Here is an 18495-nt window from a genome sequence, read left to right as displayed (position 1 = left end):
CTGGTTGGTTGTTCCTCACTGTCCCCTCCAATTCTCCCAGTGCTGGGAGGCAGCTGCATCCCGGGCCTGGGTGCAGGTGTTCGCACCAGAGACCATGGTCCTGGGGAACAGTGGTTGGTCGCTGCCACCTTCCCTGCCTGGGGCAACCCGCATCCTGCCACGGGGTTAAACTCCCCAAGGAAAGGAGGGAGTAAGATAGGAAAAACAATCACAAGAATTTGTTTCATGCTGCCTGGATCCCTCCCCGCACGCAGCAGTGTTTTTGGACGGCCAATTTATAATCAGCAGTGTGGAATGTTGTAAATTAAATATTTTTAAACAACTTTGCTCTCTCTCTGGTTAAACATTTCAGAGATCGCTCTTTCTTGTCTGTCTCTTGCTGGGTGGTCCCTCCATTCGCCCGTACATCTTCCTCAAACACAATTAACCATTTAGATGTTGCACAAAGGAATAGCTTATGCATACAACACCAGTCGCTCGCTGCTCCAGCGCTGGGGGAGGGAGGCAAATAAGAAGGCAGCTTCTTTTATTTTCTACTAAAAACAAAAACAAGAAAATCCCTTTTTCCTTCCCAAACTATCCCATTTTGCCTTGAATTGTAAAGGCACTGATCCAAGCTCATCAGCTGTCTTGGTCCTCAGTCCAACAATCCCCTTGCATCCCCCCTGCCCTGAAATTCAACATTAGCATTTTAAAAGCCTAAAACATACAAGTTTATTTAGACTCGAGCTCTCCCAAGCTCTTGCTTTCCATATTTATATACATATGTATTTTAACGTATATAAAATGTCTGTCTATAGGGCCTGGAAGGAAGTTCCCGTCTGCTGGCCCGTCTGGGAGGCACAGGCACGGCTGTGGACCTTGGCTCCTGGGAGATGGAGTGAAAACCGACAGGATCCAGAAATCAGCTCCCTGGCTGAGAGGGAGCAAGCCTTGGTGGGCAGGCTGCTGCAGAGGTGCTGGTGGGTGTGCTGGGTGCTGGATGCCGGTGAGGGAACCTCCCCATCCCCAAATTAAGTCTGCAGGTTGCCAGTGAGAAGGGCTCTGTGCTCTGTGCTCGCCCATGGCACCAGGAGGGGCTGGGTTGGGGCATGGTGGGCAGCCTGCAGTGTCAAGGGACCCGACCCCAATTGCCTGCTGCAATAATCAGTCCTTTCGAACGGGTGACCAAAGGCCGCAGGAATGGCTGTGTGTGAGGGGAGGGTGGCACTGCAGTGTCCTGGGACTGGGTTACACCGTGCACTGTGCAACGTGTGGCTGTCACACCACTGCTGCCTGCACAGGTGATTCCCTGCGAGCCCCACGTGGGGCTTGATCACTCTGCCCCTTGTAAGACACTGGGGCAGGGGCCAGAGCAGCCACTGGCCCTCACTGGGCACTTGGGCCAGTGTGGAGGCAGCAAGGTACTTCCTGAACACACTTACCTCCCCAGACCTCTGGGGTTTTATTAGGAAAAGTCTGGTCTCTGGACCAGCCAAGTCCAAAGGATGGGCAGGGGCACAGTGAAAAGCACTTTCCAGTCAGCCAGAGGAAGGATGGTGGGGTGCAGAAGCCAGCAAGGAAGCCAGCAGGAGCAACAGGGCTCTGCACGATCAACCTTGGAGACCAGAGGCAGTAAAAGACTGGTGAGTCCTCGTGATCCCAGCTCCAAGAGGTTCAGAAGAGTTCTACTGCTAGGGCTGCACACACAGCCTCAGATGGATAGGGGATGGGGGAGCCAGACCTGCACACCTGGAGCCATATGACCACTCAGGCTGGTGCTGCTCTCTCTTTCCTGCCCACAAGCCAAAAAATTGTCCTAAAAGTGAGATCAGAGCTGGGTGCAAAGGTTCTGTGTCCCTTTGAACACCACTGGGGTGGGAAGCCCACTGTCCCTGGGAATGGCTGGCTGTTTGCTTTCGCCTTGCGTGGCTCCGCTCCAAGACTGCCAGGAAGATGGGAGCCATCCGCTTCACTTTGACTGCAGAAGGGATCAGATGAGCTGCTGCTTCCTGAGAGATCCCAACAGTCACCTACAAAAGCAAACATGAACGGCCGAGGGAGGTGAGCCACAGCTCTGGGTGTCTGTAAGTGCCCAACAAACGCTCTTCCCAAATCTCTGTCTTGTAAATAGACTTGGCTGCAAACATCCTGGCAAGGACCTGGCTGCAGAGCTGCTGCTGGAGATACCCAGCTGTCATGGGAGCCAGGGTGAGGGGGCAGAGTTTCAGGTCTTCATGTCATGGTGTGCTCTGGGTGCAGGACGCACGGGAAGAAGTGTGGCCAGGTGTGCACACCCACTGCTCCTGGGCTCTGCACCACACCGACCCTGCTGCCCTTTTGGGAGCTGCTGGCAGGACACCACTCAGGGAAAACTACAGGCCAGCAGTGCTGCCGGCTGGGTACCTCGCTGGGCATCACTGCAAACCTCTGCTCTACCCCATGCAGATGCAGCACGTGACAAGCCCCTGCAAGAACCTTCTCACAGCAACCCTGGCTGTACATCTGCCAAAGAAATGCCCAGGACAAGTCTTCCTAGAAAGAGCCAGCACTGACAGAGCTGGGAACTTCCATCTCTTTCAGAGAAGTGTCGCCTACAAAGCACCACTTTGGTGCCAGTAGCACCGTGATGGGCACGGGTTGTAACGCTCAGCTGCCTGGGTGTGACAGAGCAGCACAGTGAGCAGCTTACTCGTGTCTGAGAGGTGCCCCACTCCTCAAAGCTGGTGAGCAGCCTGCAGCAGTAACACCTTCCTGAAGGTCTGTATCCAGACACAGTCACATCAAACCTACCTGGGAACAGAACTTCATGTCTTCAGTCACCTCCTCGATTTTCTTGACGACTGTAACATCACTCAGGTTGTAAAGTTGCCTGACCCAACCCATCATCTGCTCACCTGATGATGACAGCAGTATGGAGGCCAGGTTAGATGAGGAAGGGTTAACCTCCCAGTGCCCGCCTTGGGATTCCTGAAGGTCCTATTATCCCGAACTATTTTTCATAATTACTGCCACACACGAAGACTACATCAAGAGTGAATCTTCACTTTGATAATTTGTGCTGTGAAATCTCACTTTGGGATCTACTTTTATCTCACACCAAACACCTGCAGGTCGTAAAAGGCAAAAAGGAAAAGAAAATGCCTCAAATCCCGGACAGGTTTTCAAGTGTCAGAGAACACTAAATTAATGCTAAACTCTAACCGACACAGTAAAGAGCCCCCCACCCTGTTCTTAAATTAGCTAAACAAAAGGACTGAGACTTTAACATATAATTAAGGCACAAGGAGGTAAAGCTGTAGCTGTTAAATAAGGGGATGTGGACTTTTCAGAAGTTAAGATGTATCCCGAAAACAGAGAGGGAGAAGGCTTTGTATTTAAGCAAAAGCACTGTGAGTCAAAGTCCCTGCAGACCTCTCTTGGCTTTGCCAGCCTTATGTTAAAATGCAAAGCCAGGTAATTACACTCCACTCTGCTTCTGTTTCTACACACCCAAAATGGAGCCTCGCTCCCTTGCAGCACACAGAGACAAGAACTTTCTTTAATTAACCTTTGTAAAGCCTCTGAGATCCTTGGATGAAAAAGGCTTCGTTCCTTTGGGAACATGTTTGCGCACATACACAAGGCAAAACCTCCAGCAGAAAGCTGGAGCTGAACTGCAGCGCGTTTCTTCTCTCTGCAGCTTGTCACGGGCCTTGAAACTCATCCTTACCCATAGTTTCCATTCCAGTCTGGTCCTTCAGAGGAAGGATTTTGTTTATGAAACTCAGGGAATGTCTGGATTATAATCTCTCTCCTGTCAAATTAAGTAGGAAATGGTAGTTCTCCTCAGGGGTCACCAGTGCCCACGAAGCACACATTTTACATTTATCACTTCAGTTAATGAAATACCAGCCCCGCCGGTTGCTGTGAGCACCTCTGGATGTCAAACTGCCAGGGGCAGATAAATGCCCTGTTCAATCCTACATTCTAATAAACAGCTTTTAGGTAGGAACTTGTGTCCAATTTATAAACATTAAAGAACAGCTCGTGTTTCAATTCCATCCAGGTGCTTTACAATCCTGGCACAAGCCCTGACCACAACACTGTGCGTTTCACTTTAGCACGCACGACTCATCTCACAGACATCGGTACAGTCATCCACGGATCATCCAAATGTGGGGAGGGCCTCTGGTCTGGGATCAGGAACAGCGGACTGACAAGCTGAAGAACCATCAAAATAAGGCAGGGAGTACCCGCTGCTTACACCCCACACCCCCTCCATCCTCCCCCAGCCCTCACATATTCGCTCTTGGGCGGGATTTCAAAGTATCAGATCAAACTCAGCCCTGATGGAAATAGGTGCCAAACTCTCTACTGCATTACAGAGGGGAAGAGGCACAGATGAAACACTTCTGTGCTGTGGGGCAGCACCATGAGAGAGAGACAGGAGGAGGAGGAGGAGGAGGAGGAGAAGGCTGGCAAAGCCGACGGGGTGCAGAGAGCAGCCCGCACTGCCGCTGTTCCCGCTGTCCGCCTGCTGCGTTGATGAGATGCAAAAGCAGCATCCTGAGAAGTTTCTCCCAGGCTCGGGATGGTGGTGCAGGACTGCAGGGACGTGGTTTACACCACAGGGAGGGCGGCTAAGTCATTCTTTGGAGTGGGCACAGTCTGTGTGGTCCCCGCTCTCCCTTCTGCTGGAAAAGTACAGTGCGTTGGCCGGGCGCGCAGGAACCGATATAACCCGGCACCAACCCGCGCGCATCCCAATGAGGGGGGAGGGGCTGACGGACACACCGCTCTGTAAATACTTCTTTATTAAGACATAAATATAAAGCTGAACAGGAAAGGAGCAATGACAGGGTAAGCTGTGCCAGTACTGATCTGTACGGATGATCTTACGACGCTTGAACATCTGGTTCTGCTGCTGGCTTCCATAAAATCATCTTTAAAACCTACTTGGGTTATATCTCCATCAGCTGTTCGGTGCCCACAATGACTTCATTAACATGTTTGGCTGAAAAGAGAGAGGGAGGAAAAGAAGAGGAATTGAGTTTTGCAGCAGAGCTTCAGACCTTGCATTTTTCAAATCTGCAACTTTAAAACAAATGAGAAAAGCAGATTCTGGGGAACTCAAGCACAGATTCGCTGGACTCCAGCTTCTCTCTGACAGTATCCCACACACATGGTGAAAGCCTAAACAACTGACTAAACATTAGGAGGTTTCTCTAATGAGAGTTTTCACATGTATGTGTCACTAATAAACAAGAGAGGCCCTACGGAAGTCACAGCTGCTACTGACAGGTGTACACCTAGGCTAAGGCAAGGAACCAACACCCAACATGGAGATCTGACATAAAATTAACAATAAGTAACCCCTCCTGGCTCTAAAGAGCACTGTGTGCTCTCAAACTGCTTGGAGGTTGGGGAGCAGAGGGGCTGCTCAGCACTGGGGGGCCATCACCGAGGCAGTGTGAGATCCTCTCAGCAATCCCAACTCAGCCCTGTCAGCTCAAAAAAAAAAATTTTTTTTTTTTTTAAATTTAAATCTCCCTTTTGGATGGAGCCTGTCCAAAAGTATCTGTGTGAAGCAAGTTCTCTGTGCACAGTTATCATTTGTGAAGGTACTGGTGAACAGCCCTCCTCAGACTCCTTTTATTGGAGGGGCAATTTCTGCAGGGTCACTCCTTTGCCTGTTCCTAGGAGCTCTGCAGAGCCCCAGTGGGCACATTAACGTGCCAGTCCCTGCCCCAGCACTGTTAATGCACTGTACTGAAAGAGCCTTCCCTTTAAAATGCAAAAGCAGCTTGTCAGGGAAGGACTGCAAATAAGGGATATAAAGCCAAAATAATAAAACCACGCAACTGAAAGCCCAGTGCCTAAAAAACCCAAGCCTGTGGCCTCAGAGCATGACACAAAGCTGGTGTGCTCAAAGTGGGTGTCCTCAGTGTACTGTGTGGGAGGAGTGAATCTAAATTGCTCTCTGGGAGCTGGACACCTATTCAGGTGGAGCTCAGGTGGTGTGACCCATGCCCCTAGGCTCTTCATCTTACCTCCTGCACACGAGGAAAAACAATTGGCTCTGGAGCCTGGGATAAAGGGTCAAGGCCTGTGAGGTGCTGGGATACACCAATGGAGGCTGTGGTGTCTCCCACACCTTACACAGCAGTTGGGGTAGATAGCCAAGGACGATGGAAATAATGACTTGTGGTTTATTTACCCATCTAAAACTCCTCCCCTCAGGGAAGTGGATTTTGCAAGACTGCTGCAAAACAACAAACATACCACCTTTGGCTAAATGAAGAAATTACTGGCAATCCCCAAAGTGGCCAGGCCAACATGATGCTTCTCTTGGTTTAAAATTCAAGACATAACCTTTGCACCACGCAAACCATTGCTCTGAAGGTTTGATCAAATTCTGCTCTATAAACTTCAAGGAGTTTTGGACTGTGGCAAGACAATTTCCCACTATACTCTCAATCCCACAGTTGTATGGATCATATGCAGTCTCCTTAGCCTGAGAGACAGAGTGGGTGAGCTACACAAGTGCCCTTTCAGAGATCCTTTGTGAAGGCAAAAATAAGGAAAGCAAGGAGCTGCTTCTCACCTTCAGCATCTGATCGAGACATTTAGCTCTGGGGTATTTAGTGACAACTGATAATTAATCCTGGAGACTCATGCTGACATCTTGGAGCTCAATCTCCAGCACTTTGGGCAGGATGAGCAGAGGTGGATACAGCGCTCAGGAAAATGAGGGGCTGACTGTACAAGTGCCAGGTGCAAGCATGATGTAGGTAGCACCACACAACCTCTCCAGCACAGCTCTGCCAATAGCCCCAAGTCCAGCCTTCAGCGCCTCTCTCCTCCCGTCCCGGACCCCACACAGCTTTGCCAAGGTACCTCAAATCCAACCTGCAGCACTTCTTGCTATAACATTCCTCATCCCCAACAGCTTTCCCAATATATCTCAAACAGGCCCTGTAGCAACTCCTGTGACTCCATTCCTGAACCTCCTCCAAGCAGACTACCTATCATGTTGATTTCTATGATGTGAATAAGACCCTGGCTACCATCCAGTGAGAGTAATTACGTTATGCCTCTGCAGATTAAACATGCCTTCATCTAGGCTTATAAAGAGCCATGTCAATTTATGGTTCTATATATAGGTTATCTGTAGCAATACTTTTTAATAAGGAACTTCTTGCTTCACTGCAGACAGCATCCTCCATGGTCCTAAATATGCAGAGCTGGGATGGGTCCTGTCACATACCTTGCTGCAGAGGTGGTACCAACTATTCGCATTTTGCACTGACATGCTTGTAGCTGCCTTATGGTATCTTGTATTTTACACCTGATGAGTTCAAAATGCTCTTCAAGAGTGGGCGAGTAAGAGCATTCCTGTTTTACAGATGGGGAAACCGAGGCAGCAATGAGTTTAGGGAGCTTAAGCAGCCAAAGCCACATGGGCAATCAGAGCACGCATTCCCTCATCTCCCATCCCTCTGCCTGTTTCATCTCCTCCTTGATCCGTGTGGCCCAGATTCCCCAAAGCAGGCACACATGGCCTGCCCGGTATGTCACTGCTACCTCAGACTCACATGAAATCACCAAACTCATTTCTTATTGTACAGGCTTAAAGGAAACACATGAATCTGCCTGTCTAAAATCCGCGAGAACGTTTTTAAGCGATAAGGGGAATGGCTTTGCTAGAAACAAAGCCCTATTCCGCACCCTGAGGGGATGCGATAGGCAGATAAGGATTCACCCTGCTTCCCTCTTCCCTTCCCAAAGCCCTCCTTGTGGAGAGAAGGGAATTCAGACTCCAGTGTGTGTGTGCCAGAGAACTGAGCTGTGGATAGCGTTTCATTATCAGACGTGGTTGCCAGTTGCCAGTGGCTCTGGCTGGTACCAGCAAGCTCAGTTCCTGCAGAAACTCTGCCTGAAACTCTGGGGGAGGAGGGAGAAGTACCTCACATGCTTCGCTGTTCAGCTCCCTTTCTCCTTCCCTAGCTCCCCCATTAGGGATTTCTTACCAGGCTGCCTTTTATCTGACACTGGCAGGGTTACAGATGCATTCAGCCCACAGAGAAAGAAGAAGGATTAGAGAAAGGACTTTCAGAAAGCCTTAAGAGTTGGACTCTGCAACCTTAAATCATGTTCAACTAGATCTTCTCAGATTGGGAGCATCTGGTGCTAAGCAAATCCAGAGCTGATCAACACATTCAACCTTCCTGATTAGCACTTTGCTTTAACTTGCTGACGCAGCCCAGCCTGAAGTCAGCCTGGGTGCTTGAACCGAGTGTCCACGGAGATTTTACTGAGTGTAAATCAAAAACCTGTCACTCGTTATATATGCGTTCCTGCTTGGGAAGACATTTGTTTACACATACTGTACACTAGCCCCTTAAAAACATACGCACAAGCCGAGCTAGAGAGCAGAGCAGCTTTTGGTGCTTGGCTAAAAACAAATTGTAATGCAAATAAACAGAGGGGCGGAAATGACTGCAGAGCCCAGCACTAACCCCACCAGCAGGCCGGGGGCCGGGGACCCAGCGCTCCCCAGCCTTCCTGGCAGGTTCCTGCCAAGCTGCTCACAGAAAGGGGATGCCGGAGCATTCCTTTAAAAGCCATGTGAAAGCATCTCCTTGTTGTTTGCTCAATTAGCCCCAGACAGATTGCTGCTGCTGCTGCTGGTGGCAACGCTGGGTTGTAAAGGAGGAGGGGAAGGAGGGGAAAGGGAGGGAAAAAAAAAAAAGAGAGGAAAAAAAAAAGGGTTAGGGCCTAGGCCCAGGACCACCACGAAGTTTCAGCCCTCAGGGGCTCCAGAAAACGTTCAGTTTACTCACTCAATTACATACACTGTTTTATAAACCCTTTAAAATAAAATAGAAAACAGTCCCTGGCACGGAATTACTGCTCTATTATACAGCAGTGATGAAAGCCACTGCTGTGTATTTGCTCTCTTTAAAGCAAGAGATAGTTTAACTTAAAAAACTAGGCGGGGGGGAGGGGTGGCTGCAGAAACGCATGCACGAAAACACGCTGTGGGTGGTTCCCACCACATTCACCCAGGACAGAAAGGATCAGAGAGTGGGAGAGAAGAGCAACTTGTCTCTGCAGTGATGGTTGGCCCTGGAAAAGCAGCCAGGTTAGGGGGGGGAGAGGAACTAAAGGGGCTTAAGGGGATGGGAAGCAGCTGAAGCTTGACTTTGGGAGGCTGGAGGGTGTTTTAAATTACATGTACAGATAAAGAAGGGAAGCAGGTGATGGGGGCTGATTTGTTTGTGTTTACAGAGCACTGGGACTTTCCAGTTAAGGCCTGCTCTCTTCCCAGCTAGGCTTTACTTACGTGATCACTGGAGACCAGGGTGACCACACTGTGGCCCCAAAGGCCAGGAGTGTCTCACAATTTCTCCCAAGTCCCAGGCCAGCCCCGCTGCGATGCCATCAGCCCAGCCTGTGGGTCTCCAGCAGTGATGCTGCCCATGAGCTGAGTGCTTCAGCTGCTCCCAGGGTGGGATGTGCAGGTCACTCCAGGGGCACTGGGAATGGGGCTGGTGGTAGCTTCAGGCAGATCAGCTTTGGCCCACAGCTGGGGAGCTTCCAGCCCACAGAACAGGCTGGCAGTAGAGATCTCCCTCCTGCCTTATACCCATCCCCAGCAACCACCAGTGCTCAGTGCTGGTGCTCACCTGGTTCAGGTGAGGTCTAACCAGTATTAACCCCTTTGTTCTCACACCCTTCTGGGGGATAGATGTGACTTGCGAGCGTAAAGGTAACACTGAATTCAGTGCCAGATGAGAGATGAATTTACTGTGGCTTGGAGCAGATGGATGGGGGAGTGAAGGAACTAGAAAGAGAGGTATATGGAAAAGTGATCAGTCAGGGTCTTAGAAGAAAGTTTAGTAAAGGAAGAAGAAGACCAAGAGCTGGGGATATGCCTAAGATAGAAAGCTCCTTGGGGAGGCGGATGCACTTGAAGTCCTCGTACTGGGGCAGAGCCCCAGCAAAGCGTTTAAGAAAGGGATGGATTATACTGATCAGTGTGCTCCCCTGGGATATCACCACCTCAAGCAAATGCAAGCAGGGATCTCAGAAACAACAGTCTGAAGACTGTCCACGCTTCCTGCTAAGACGGCAGAGGTGCCATATTTGCCTGCTGCACTGGACACCAGTAGAGGTCCCTTTCCTTTCTCAGCGTCCATTGGGGTGTTCTTCCTGGCTCTTTCATGTGGCTAAGCTCTAGCAGAGCACAAGTGGTTATTTTCTCTGCGTGGAGCATGTAAAAATATTTCCACAAGGTTATGAACTGCTGCCTTATGGGTAGACTTCACAATCAGCATGCTGTGAATGTGGCAGCTCGTTTAACCCACTCACTTGGGAAGCCTGAACTTCTCTGGCCGGGAATGACAGTACGCACAAGTGGGACAGTCCCCAGCGGCAGAGGGGAGGACAAAGCATTGCTGGATGGATATTCTAGGGAAGTTTCATGCCACTGCTAAGGCCAGAACTCATAAACCATTTTTATACAACTTGGAAAAGAGGCTTATTAGGATTAGTTAGAAATGTAGTCACTGCATAGTCGCTGAAACAAAAATGTCAACTATTTAAGAGATGCCTGTTTTAACTGCCAACAATATCTTTGCCATGGACATTCAGTAGTTAAACTACTTTATGGAGAAATCTTGTGGATCTCTCAGCTTTGCTATAAATTCACACCATTCCTACATCACCTCCAGCTCATTTTGCACCCCCGTGCACAATATACATGTGTGCACTGTTTAGTCTGTGTCTGTTCTTCATGAGCTTTCATAACTCCCATCTGCACTGCAGCATGCTTTCTGATCCCGACCCTGTGTCGTGCTAAGTGTTTTCAGTTCCTGAAGACTGCACCAGGAGGTACTCAGCATCTTGCAAGAGCAGATGCTCTTGATGCAAGATGATACTTGAATGCAGCAAGAGCATCAGAAAGTCTCTCAGTCCCTTCCTGTCCCTATCCTGCTAAATCTTGGCTCGGGTGAAACCTCCTCACAAGCAGTCACCCATTCACATGTGGAGGGAACTGTACCTGCCTTCAGAGGATGACATTAGAGAAAAATGTGCTCTTTGGCCCTCATTAAAATAAAACAATCTTACTCTGTTTCATTGAGAAGTCCTAGGACTCCAAGCTTGGAACAAGACTTGGAAAGTGATTGGAAACGGGAGCCAGTCCTCACTGGATATGTGCCTTTTTCTCTTCTTGTGAGAAACCACACAGTTCTGGCTACGTGATAAGCCTTTGGAAAAAAAGATCTCAGTTTGCACGTGTTCTCAGGAGGGCAGCTAAAAGCTCCAGAGACTGTCTGCAGTGAGCACACTTGACCATGGAAGTGCAGGAGGAAGGCAGGGCTTCCTTCATGCTGTATGGACCAGTGCAGCACTCTGCACAGAACCACTTCCCTCCTGTACCCGGTACAAGCCTGCCCGGGCACGACCGCAGTACGGAAAGGGATGCAGTCCAGCTGAGGAGTGCCAGATGGAAAATGGAGCTGCTAGGCAAGGGGACTGGAAATAGCAGCTATGGTCATACCAGAGGAGGAGTCAGGTGGGTGTCTGGGGATAATGGAGTAAGAGAGAAAAACAGAAGTCTCCATGGGAGAAAGATGAGCGGAAAAACCAAAGAGAAGGCTAGGAATGGGATGAGCCTGGTCCTGGGACAAAGCTGCAGTGGAGAGCTGTGAAGCAGGAGTCGGGATCAGGTAGGACATGGGTGATGTAGTTGGGGCCCCATGGCTGATGCTGGGGGCAGGAGCAGTAAATCCTACAGTAACAACAGCCTTCGCCTGCCAGCACCAGGAGTGGATCTCAGGGCTGCTGGTGCCCATGGACATTTGTGAAACCTCCTGGCAAAGAGTTTCTCTTGTTCCACTGCAGATCTATCTCCCCTTAAAGAAGAAGACCCACTACTATCAGTTCCCATCAGCTGAAGCAGCAGAAAGCTGCACAATGAGTACAAGTTTCTGACACTGCTAATGGTCCATGCAAGGGTCAACATCATCATGTGAAATAAAACTGTTTTTTTTTTCGATGGACTAAACCTTCCCTCCCAACATTTACAAAGAAAATGCTGAGGGCTAAAATAAGAGAGGTAAAACAGGAGGAAAACCCAACCATGTTCATACTGAGGAGGTGAAAATGAGGCTGTTAACAGTTGTGAAGCATTAAGATGACAAATGCTGCAGAAAAGCCATAGAAAGGAGGGACTGTGTCTCTTGCATAGGGTACAGTAATGAAGGTTTCAGACAGAAACTGAAAAAAGGAAAATGAGGAATATGGAGACCCCCTCATATTCAGCAACATTCAGCAAGCACCACTCATTCTGGCTGTTGACTATGTCGGGGCACCAAGGAAAATGAAAATATATGGTGGAATAAAAAACAGGAACAAATTTTAGTGTGCAGCGTAAAGGAGGCAATGCTGCTACCCCAAGCTAGGATTACATCAGTGTCCTGAATGCTGGTATTTTTTCCCTTTCTGAATGTATGCTTTGTGGCAACTACAAGACTGTAATGCACTTCCTGGGTGTGCAGTGATTCAAGTTGTCCCTAAACAATACTTGGCTCCGTAACTCCCAATGCAAATAAATCCCCCCTGCCCCAACAACAACAGAGATGAAGCTGAGGGATAAGGTGGTGAGTTTTGTATCCATTTTGCCAGTTCCGTCCTTTGTGTGTGTGTTTACTGTCTCTGCTCCTGGTGTTGCTTTCAAGAAAGGTTAGGCCACTTTACTATATATGCTCCTTCCTGGCTAACCTGTACCAGATGTACAATGTACTCCCTGCTGAATCGGCCTGAACACTCCTTTGGGAGCTGTACTTACTGACTCTAGGGCTTATCTGACTCCATGACTGGCCCATCCCCAGCACTCCCTCTCCCTAGTCCTACTTCAATGAGTGCATGCTGCTTTTGAGCTCCTCTTTAAAAATAGGTTTATCAAAAAGGCTGCAGAATGATCCTAATAACTGCCTTCGAAACAGTGATTGAATGCTCTGAGCAATTACGGTCCTTTGGAATGCTGTCTGCCATTTCCCATCCCTTCAATAATTACTGCCTTTTTCTAAGGTACCAACATGTTTTTCAAAGTGCTACCCAGTGAGGTAGCTTTCACAAGGCCCATCTGTTAATTCTCTGTTAGCAAATTCCTAAAATTAAAGTATCAAAGAGGAAGGAAAGTGGACGCTTCCTAGGCATGGTAATAAAAGCAGTAGGAAGAAAATAGTGTGGCTCTCAGGAGGCACGGCTTGCAAATCCAGAAGTTAAATAAACTGCCATACCTTGACTTTAACAGAGACACTTAAAAATACCATCTCTGGCCAGCGCTGTGACAGGGCTGAAGTCAACGCAGGACTGGGACATCATTGCTGACAGTTACCTGCTCCCTCCTGTGCCTCCAACTTTATTTTTAGTTTGAAAGTACTAGGCTGCATCTCATCTACCCCAGTAACCAGTGTTGAAGTGTTCCCTCTGTTTCGGTGTCCAGAGATTTGCCAAGCCCATTATTAAGTGATGAGGTCTCCCACCATGTCCCCAGGGAGATTATCCCACAGCCTACCAGACCACATCATTAGGAAAATGCTCTAGATGGCCAACCTAAATTGTGTTTAATTCAATCCCATTACTCCCAGCTGTACCATTTGGACCACCCTAAATATGCCCATATTACTCTGTAGAAGGAGAAGGTTGAGAGCTGGTTTGAGTTACGTTTGCCTGTCATTTGTGGTAGCTGTTCTCCTGCCATCCTCCTTGCATGGGACTGGAATTCATTTTGTGAGAGGTCAGTGCACCACTGGCTCAAAGAGCTCTTGTACCCCGAGCTGCCTGGACAGTGTGGCCAGGACTCATATGGTAGAGCAGGGAGCATACAGCCAGTTCTGCAGCAAAGCCAACTGTGGGATCTGCCTGGGGCTGTGTAGGATGATTCAGGGATATTTCTACCTTTGATGAATCCTGGCTGATGCTTTGGAATAAGGGACTGCTGTATTTTTATTTTTTTAATGTTTCTGGGAAGGTGTGTGCAGTTTTGCTGCACAGACTGGGGTCAGCAGCCAGCTGCTACTGCTTACATCTGCTGAAGGGTGATCAGCTTGCAAGAAAAGGTGGCTCCTACCCAAGAGAACTAGGTTTTTTCCTAACCTGGCCATGGAGGCTCGAGTTTGAAGAAGGAAAAGTTACCAAACAGAACAACACAGCCGAAGTTTTGATGAAAGGGGCAATATGGAAACAGACTTAGAGGGCCACACCAAAAGCTTGGCACAGGATACAGGAACTCTTGGGCAGGGGAAAGGAAGTCATGGCATGCTTTCACAGCAAAAAAGAGAAGACCCAGTTTACTACGGGACCAGCTGAGGTCAGAAGAGACATGTTGGGCTGGAAAGGCTCCACAGTTCAGGAAATAAGTCATGAACTTCGCAGACAGATCCCAGACCACCGAGGCAAACCTGACCCCCAGCCCAAAGAAATTCTAGAATGCTTAGGAAACTGAGGCAGGGAAATGAACTGAGGCTTTATTATTTTTTCTTGCTCAGCATAATGGTGTATTTATAATCGACTGAATATGTCTTTGCTAACGTCAATCATACGTTTCTGAATAGTTTAACTTGAGGGCCCCCAGACTCATTAAGAAGTGGGTTTCAGCTTTGGGGAGGTGAGCAATAGACTCTACAAGAACAGGCAAATGAACCACGGGTTACAGCTCCATTACTCTCCCTGCAAATACATCTACAGACCCTGAAAAATATTCAGACAAGGATGACAAGGACAAACAAGAAGAAAGAACAGTTTCCATACTACAATCAACAAGAATAGGATCTGCACCCTGGAAGAGACTTCTGAAGCAGATGTGAGCAAGGTCAAAGGGTCATATTTCTGTTTGGTATGATCTACTAAAGAAATCAAACATACTCCTATTTCCTAAAATATTAGCTAAGTCTGCACCCTGTGTCCTCACAGTTCCCACTGCAGGTTAACAACCAAATGTGACCCGATTCACCTCTCCTGATGATTCATGCAGATATGTAGATGTGGCACTTAGGGACATGGTTTAGGGGTGGACTTGGCAGTGTTAGGTTTGTGGGTGGAGCTGATGATCTTAAAGGACTCTTCCAACCTAAATGATTCTATGGTTCTGTGCTCAGGGGAGGACACAAATGGAGCATCATGAACAGTGCAAATCTTCAGTGACAGGGGGCAATGAACCCCACAGGGGACACTGATTCAGACTGATGTGATGGGTAAAGCTTATGAGTAGACACAGAGCCACACAGGGCCCAAGACCACAGTGCACAGAACACTCTGTGTGTGTTACCTCCAGTATCTGAGACTTGCAACTGCAAGATCAATACTTTGTTTTCATGAGCCCTTTTTACTTTTAGTTTCAATTTAAAGGAAAATTTGTCATATGCAAAGCTGACAATAGGTTACGCTATACTACGTTAAGTGCAAACCCTGCTCTGTATCACCAATTGGGAATCCACCCACGAAGACAAAGCAAGGAAATAAATCTTGATCTGACTAAATAACTCTACATGGAGCCTGCAAAGGAACTCACTTTTGTCCTCAGTCCACACACGAGAGCAGGGATCTGCCAAACCCTAACCATAAATATTCATTAAAAAGCCTCTGCTTGGGATGCAGTCACTGAGACAGCCATTTCCTGCCCATTATCTCTTAGGGCAGGAAATCAACAGTTCCACTCAGGCGGTTACCACCGAGCCCTCACCACCAACACTTCCACTGGATGGCTGAACTTTGCCTAAATGAGGGCCACGTAGTTGTATCCTTTCTGAAGCCCCAAAATAGCACTTCATAGCAGTAAAGATCTGAATACAGCTGCCCTTGTCTTTAGTATGGAGAACAGCAGCTCCTAGTTCGATGCTCCACCTTGAGCTTTTGCTTGGAGCAAGGTGAATGGGAACATACTGGCACCGTGGGCTGACAGCATGCACAGAGAAGGATGTCTGTGTGATCAGTAATTTGACTGCTTTGCTCCTGACACTGACAAAGATTACTAGTCAAAATAATGGCTCCTTCTGCTGAGGACAACCTCAAGCTGATCCAATTGTGGTCTCTGGGAAAAGACTGTCTCAGCACCCAATCTTGTTCTTTATAACAAGAACAACAGAGCTTTGCTGCCAACTTCAGAGGATCAAGTCTCTGAACTATTCTCATGCCAAGAAGCTGTACTTTCCATGAAAAACAAATCCTGATATTATAGGACACTCCACTGCAGAACTGTCACTGTTTACTGGCACTTCATGAAGAGGCAGGAGTAAAATCTCACAGAAAAAGTTCTGAAAATGATTACAAATGCACAGTAAATACAGCTTCTGCACTTACCTTTGGTTTCCAGCCTCTGATCGCTTCCAATCAAACAGTCCTTGATGTCAGCACCCTTCTCTATAACGGCATTGTGACAAATAACACTGCCCTGAAGACAGCACCTACAACATAAACACAAACCAAGAAAGCAATTCAAATGACAAGTACAAAATGAAGGTATCCACTGAAATATCTAATGACTCTGTGACATGATCCTGTGAGTAGGTTCAGTTCTGCTCTTTTCTCAAAAACTCCATTCTTCTGCTGATCCTCACGCTCAGTTGCTGGAAAAACTTAAATGCCAGGTGTCAGAATGGGTTTGCAAAAAAGAGTTTGCCGTTTTACCTCCTGTTAGAACAGCTTTCCTCTACATTTCCTCAGCCGAATAAATACTTAACTGAATAAATAAAGACTTGGGACCTGGATCAAGTCCTGTATTTTCCACAGACAGTCTGGGTAACTGCGGGGGTGGCTTCTCTGCTCAGTTTCCCAGTTAAAAAGAGGAGCAGCAGCCCAGTCCTTCCCTGCAAATTTTGCTGAGAAGTTTTAAGTGTTCCAGCTTGCCAGATACTAAGAAAGGGTGAAGAGAAGTGGCAGATCAATACTTCAGCTGGTTGGCTTTGTTCATATTACATTCAAGTACTCAAACATGATTACTCTGCAGTACTAAACCAATGAAACCCACACTAGACCTGCTCTACCTGCCCTGGATATCTTCACACTCATGTTGCCTTTGACACCACAAAGTCTAAAATGCTACACAGGATGGAACCGTAGCAAAAATCACCTTATTCCAAAATGTATTTTAATCTGGAATAAGCAGCTTTCAGATCTGCCCATCTGATTGTCCAGATAGAAAAGGAGTTCTGAGTCCCAAGTGCTGGCTTTGTAACTGCTCTGCTGAGAGATGCCTGAGTGAGTTCTGCATTGCTCTGAGTCCCTCCATCCAGTAAAATGGAACTTGTAAATCTTTACTAGTATCTGTGGTGTGTCCTGAAACACTGTTCACTCAGCATCATAAGTAGTGTTAAATGGCATTAAATGTCATTTCTTTCAGAGCCACAGAGAAGAAAATAGGTATGATGCAAATTATTTCTTTCCTTGTCTTCACATGTGCAAAGATAGGTAGAAGTCATTGAAAGACTGGAAACACATATAAGAAGTGTCTAAAAATCCTAACTCTAACACACATCAAAACCAGCTGACTGGGAAGAAGGTATAAGCAAGATCTATAATCCCAGAGAGATGCAGGTAATCTGCTCTCCCATATTAGTGCTACTGTGAACCAAAGCATTTCATATCTGCTCCCCAGTATTTCTGCTAATATTAATTACAATAATTGTGAATATCTTTCCTATCCTCAGTCCAACAGCTGATTTCTGTCAAAAACTGAAGTTTTTAGGTTCAGTGACTTTCTGCATGGTGAGTTGCAGAGTTTAATGACCTGCAACCATTCCCCACCTTGGTCACAGGCAGCACCACTATTCACTGCACTAGTGAAACACGGCTGCAGTGCACCATCCGGCTGGCTCATGGACAGAACTGTTACCCCAGTCATCTAACAACACAGAGGGATCTTGGTATCAGGTCAAAGCCCTGAGCCTCAATTCTGTACTGAATGGAGAGCTAGCCAGTTGTGATTCCTTAGGAGAAAAGAGAAACATCAGTCCTCACTCCAGACTGCCGATCCCAAAATTAACTTATAGCATCTTCCTGCTTACACATCACTATTATCTAGTACACAGAATTTGTCATTAAATATATTGCAATTGTGTGGCTTATGTGAGTCTGACCAGAAACCATCTGCCCCACAAAACCAGCATGAATTCTGCAGGAGTAAAAGCAATAAAACTGGACCTCAGTCGCAGTGGTTTGCAGTTACGACCCCCCTTGAACAGACTATCCCCTCTGAACAATTATTCTTTTAACTCACTTAAACTCCCCCTTCTCTGACCTATAAGGAGGCAATACGAGCAATTATTCTACAGGCAACCAGCTCAGGTTGCCTTGGCAAGGTTTTTACTAACATGTTAATAAGATAAAAAGCGGCAAAGATACACAGCAGACCCCTGCCTGCCTTTGCTCTCACACTGTCACGATCTGCTTCCTCTCCAATAGCCTCGTGTGCCGGCTCAGCCGCTCAGGCCCTCGTCTTGTGCAACAGCAGTTACTGAGAGCAAG

At 47.7% G+C, this 18495-nt stretch overlaps 1 protein-coding gene across 2 annotated transcripts in view; it reads right to left on the bottom strand.

Annotated features, from left to right (window-relative positions):
• Positions 1-4758: 4758 nt before the first annotated feature.
• The window catches only part of EIF2B3 (eukaryotic translation initiation factor 2B subunit gamma), a 99879-nt gene continuing 86142 nt past the window's right edge, over positions 4759-18495 (bottom strand). For both annotated transcript variants that reach the window (XM_064665391.1, XM_064665392.1), the window contains 2 exons: positions 16333-16436; positions 4759-4975 (listed from right to left, as the gene is read on the bottom strand). In XM_064665391.1, coding sequence (XP_064521461.1) covers positions 4923-4975; positions 16333-16436 — 157 coding nt within the window. In that variant the 3' untranslated portion in view covers positions 4759-4922. The remainder of the gene's footprint in view (positions 4976-16332; positions 16437-18495) is intronic.

Source organism: Pseudopipra pipra, chromosome 9 (assembly GCF_036250125.1).
Source record: "Pseudopipra pipra isolate bDixPip1 chromosome 9, bDixPip1.hap1, whole genome shotgun sequence".
NCBI classification, from domain to species: domain Eukaryota; kingdom Metazoa; phylum Chordata; class Aves; order Passeriformes; family Pipridae; genus Pseudopipra; species Pseudopipra pipra.
This window is presented reverse-complemented; position numbering and strand designations above follow the sequence as displayed.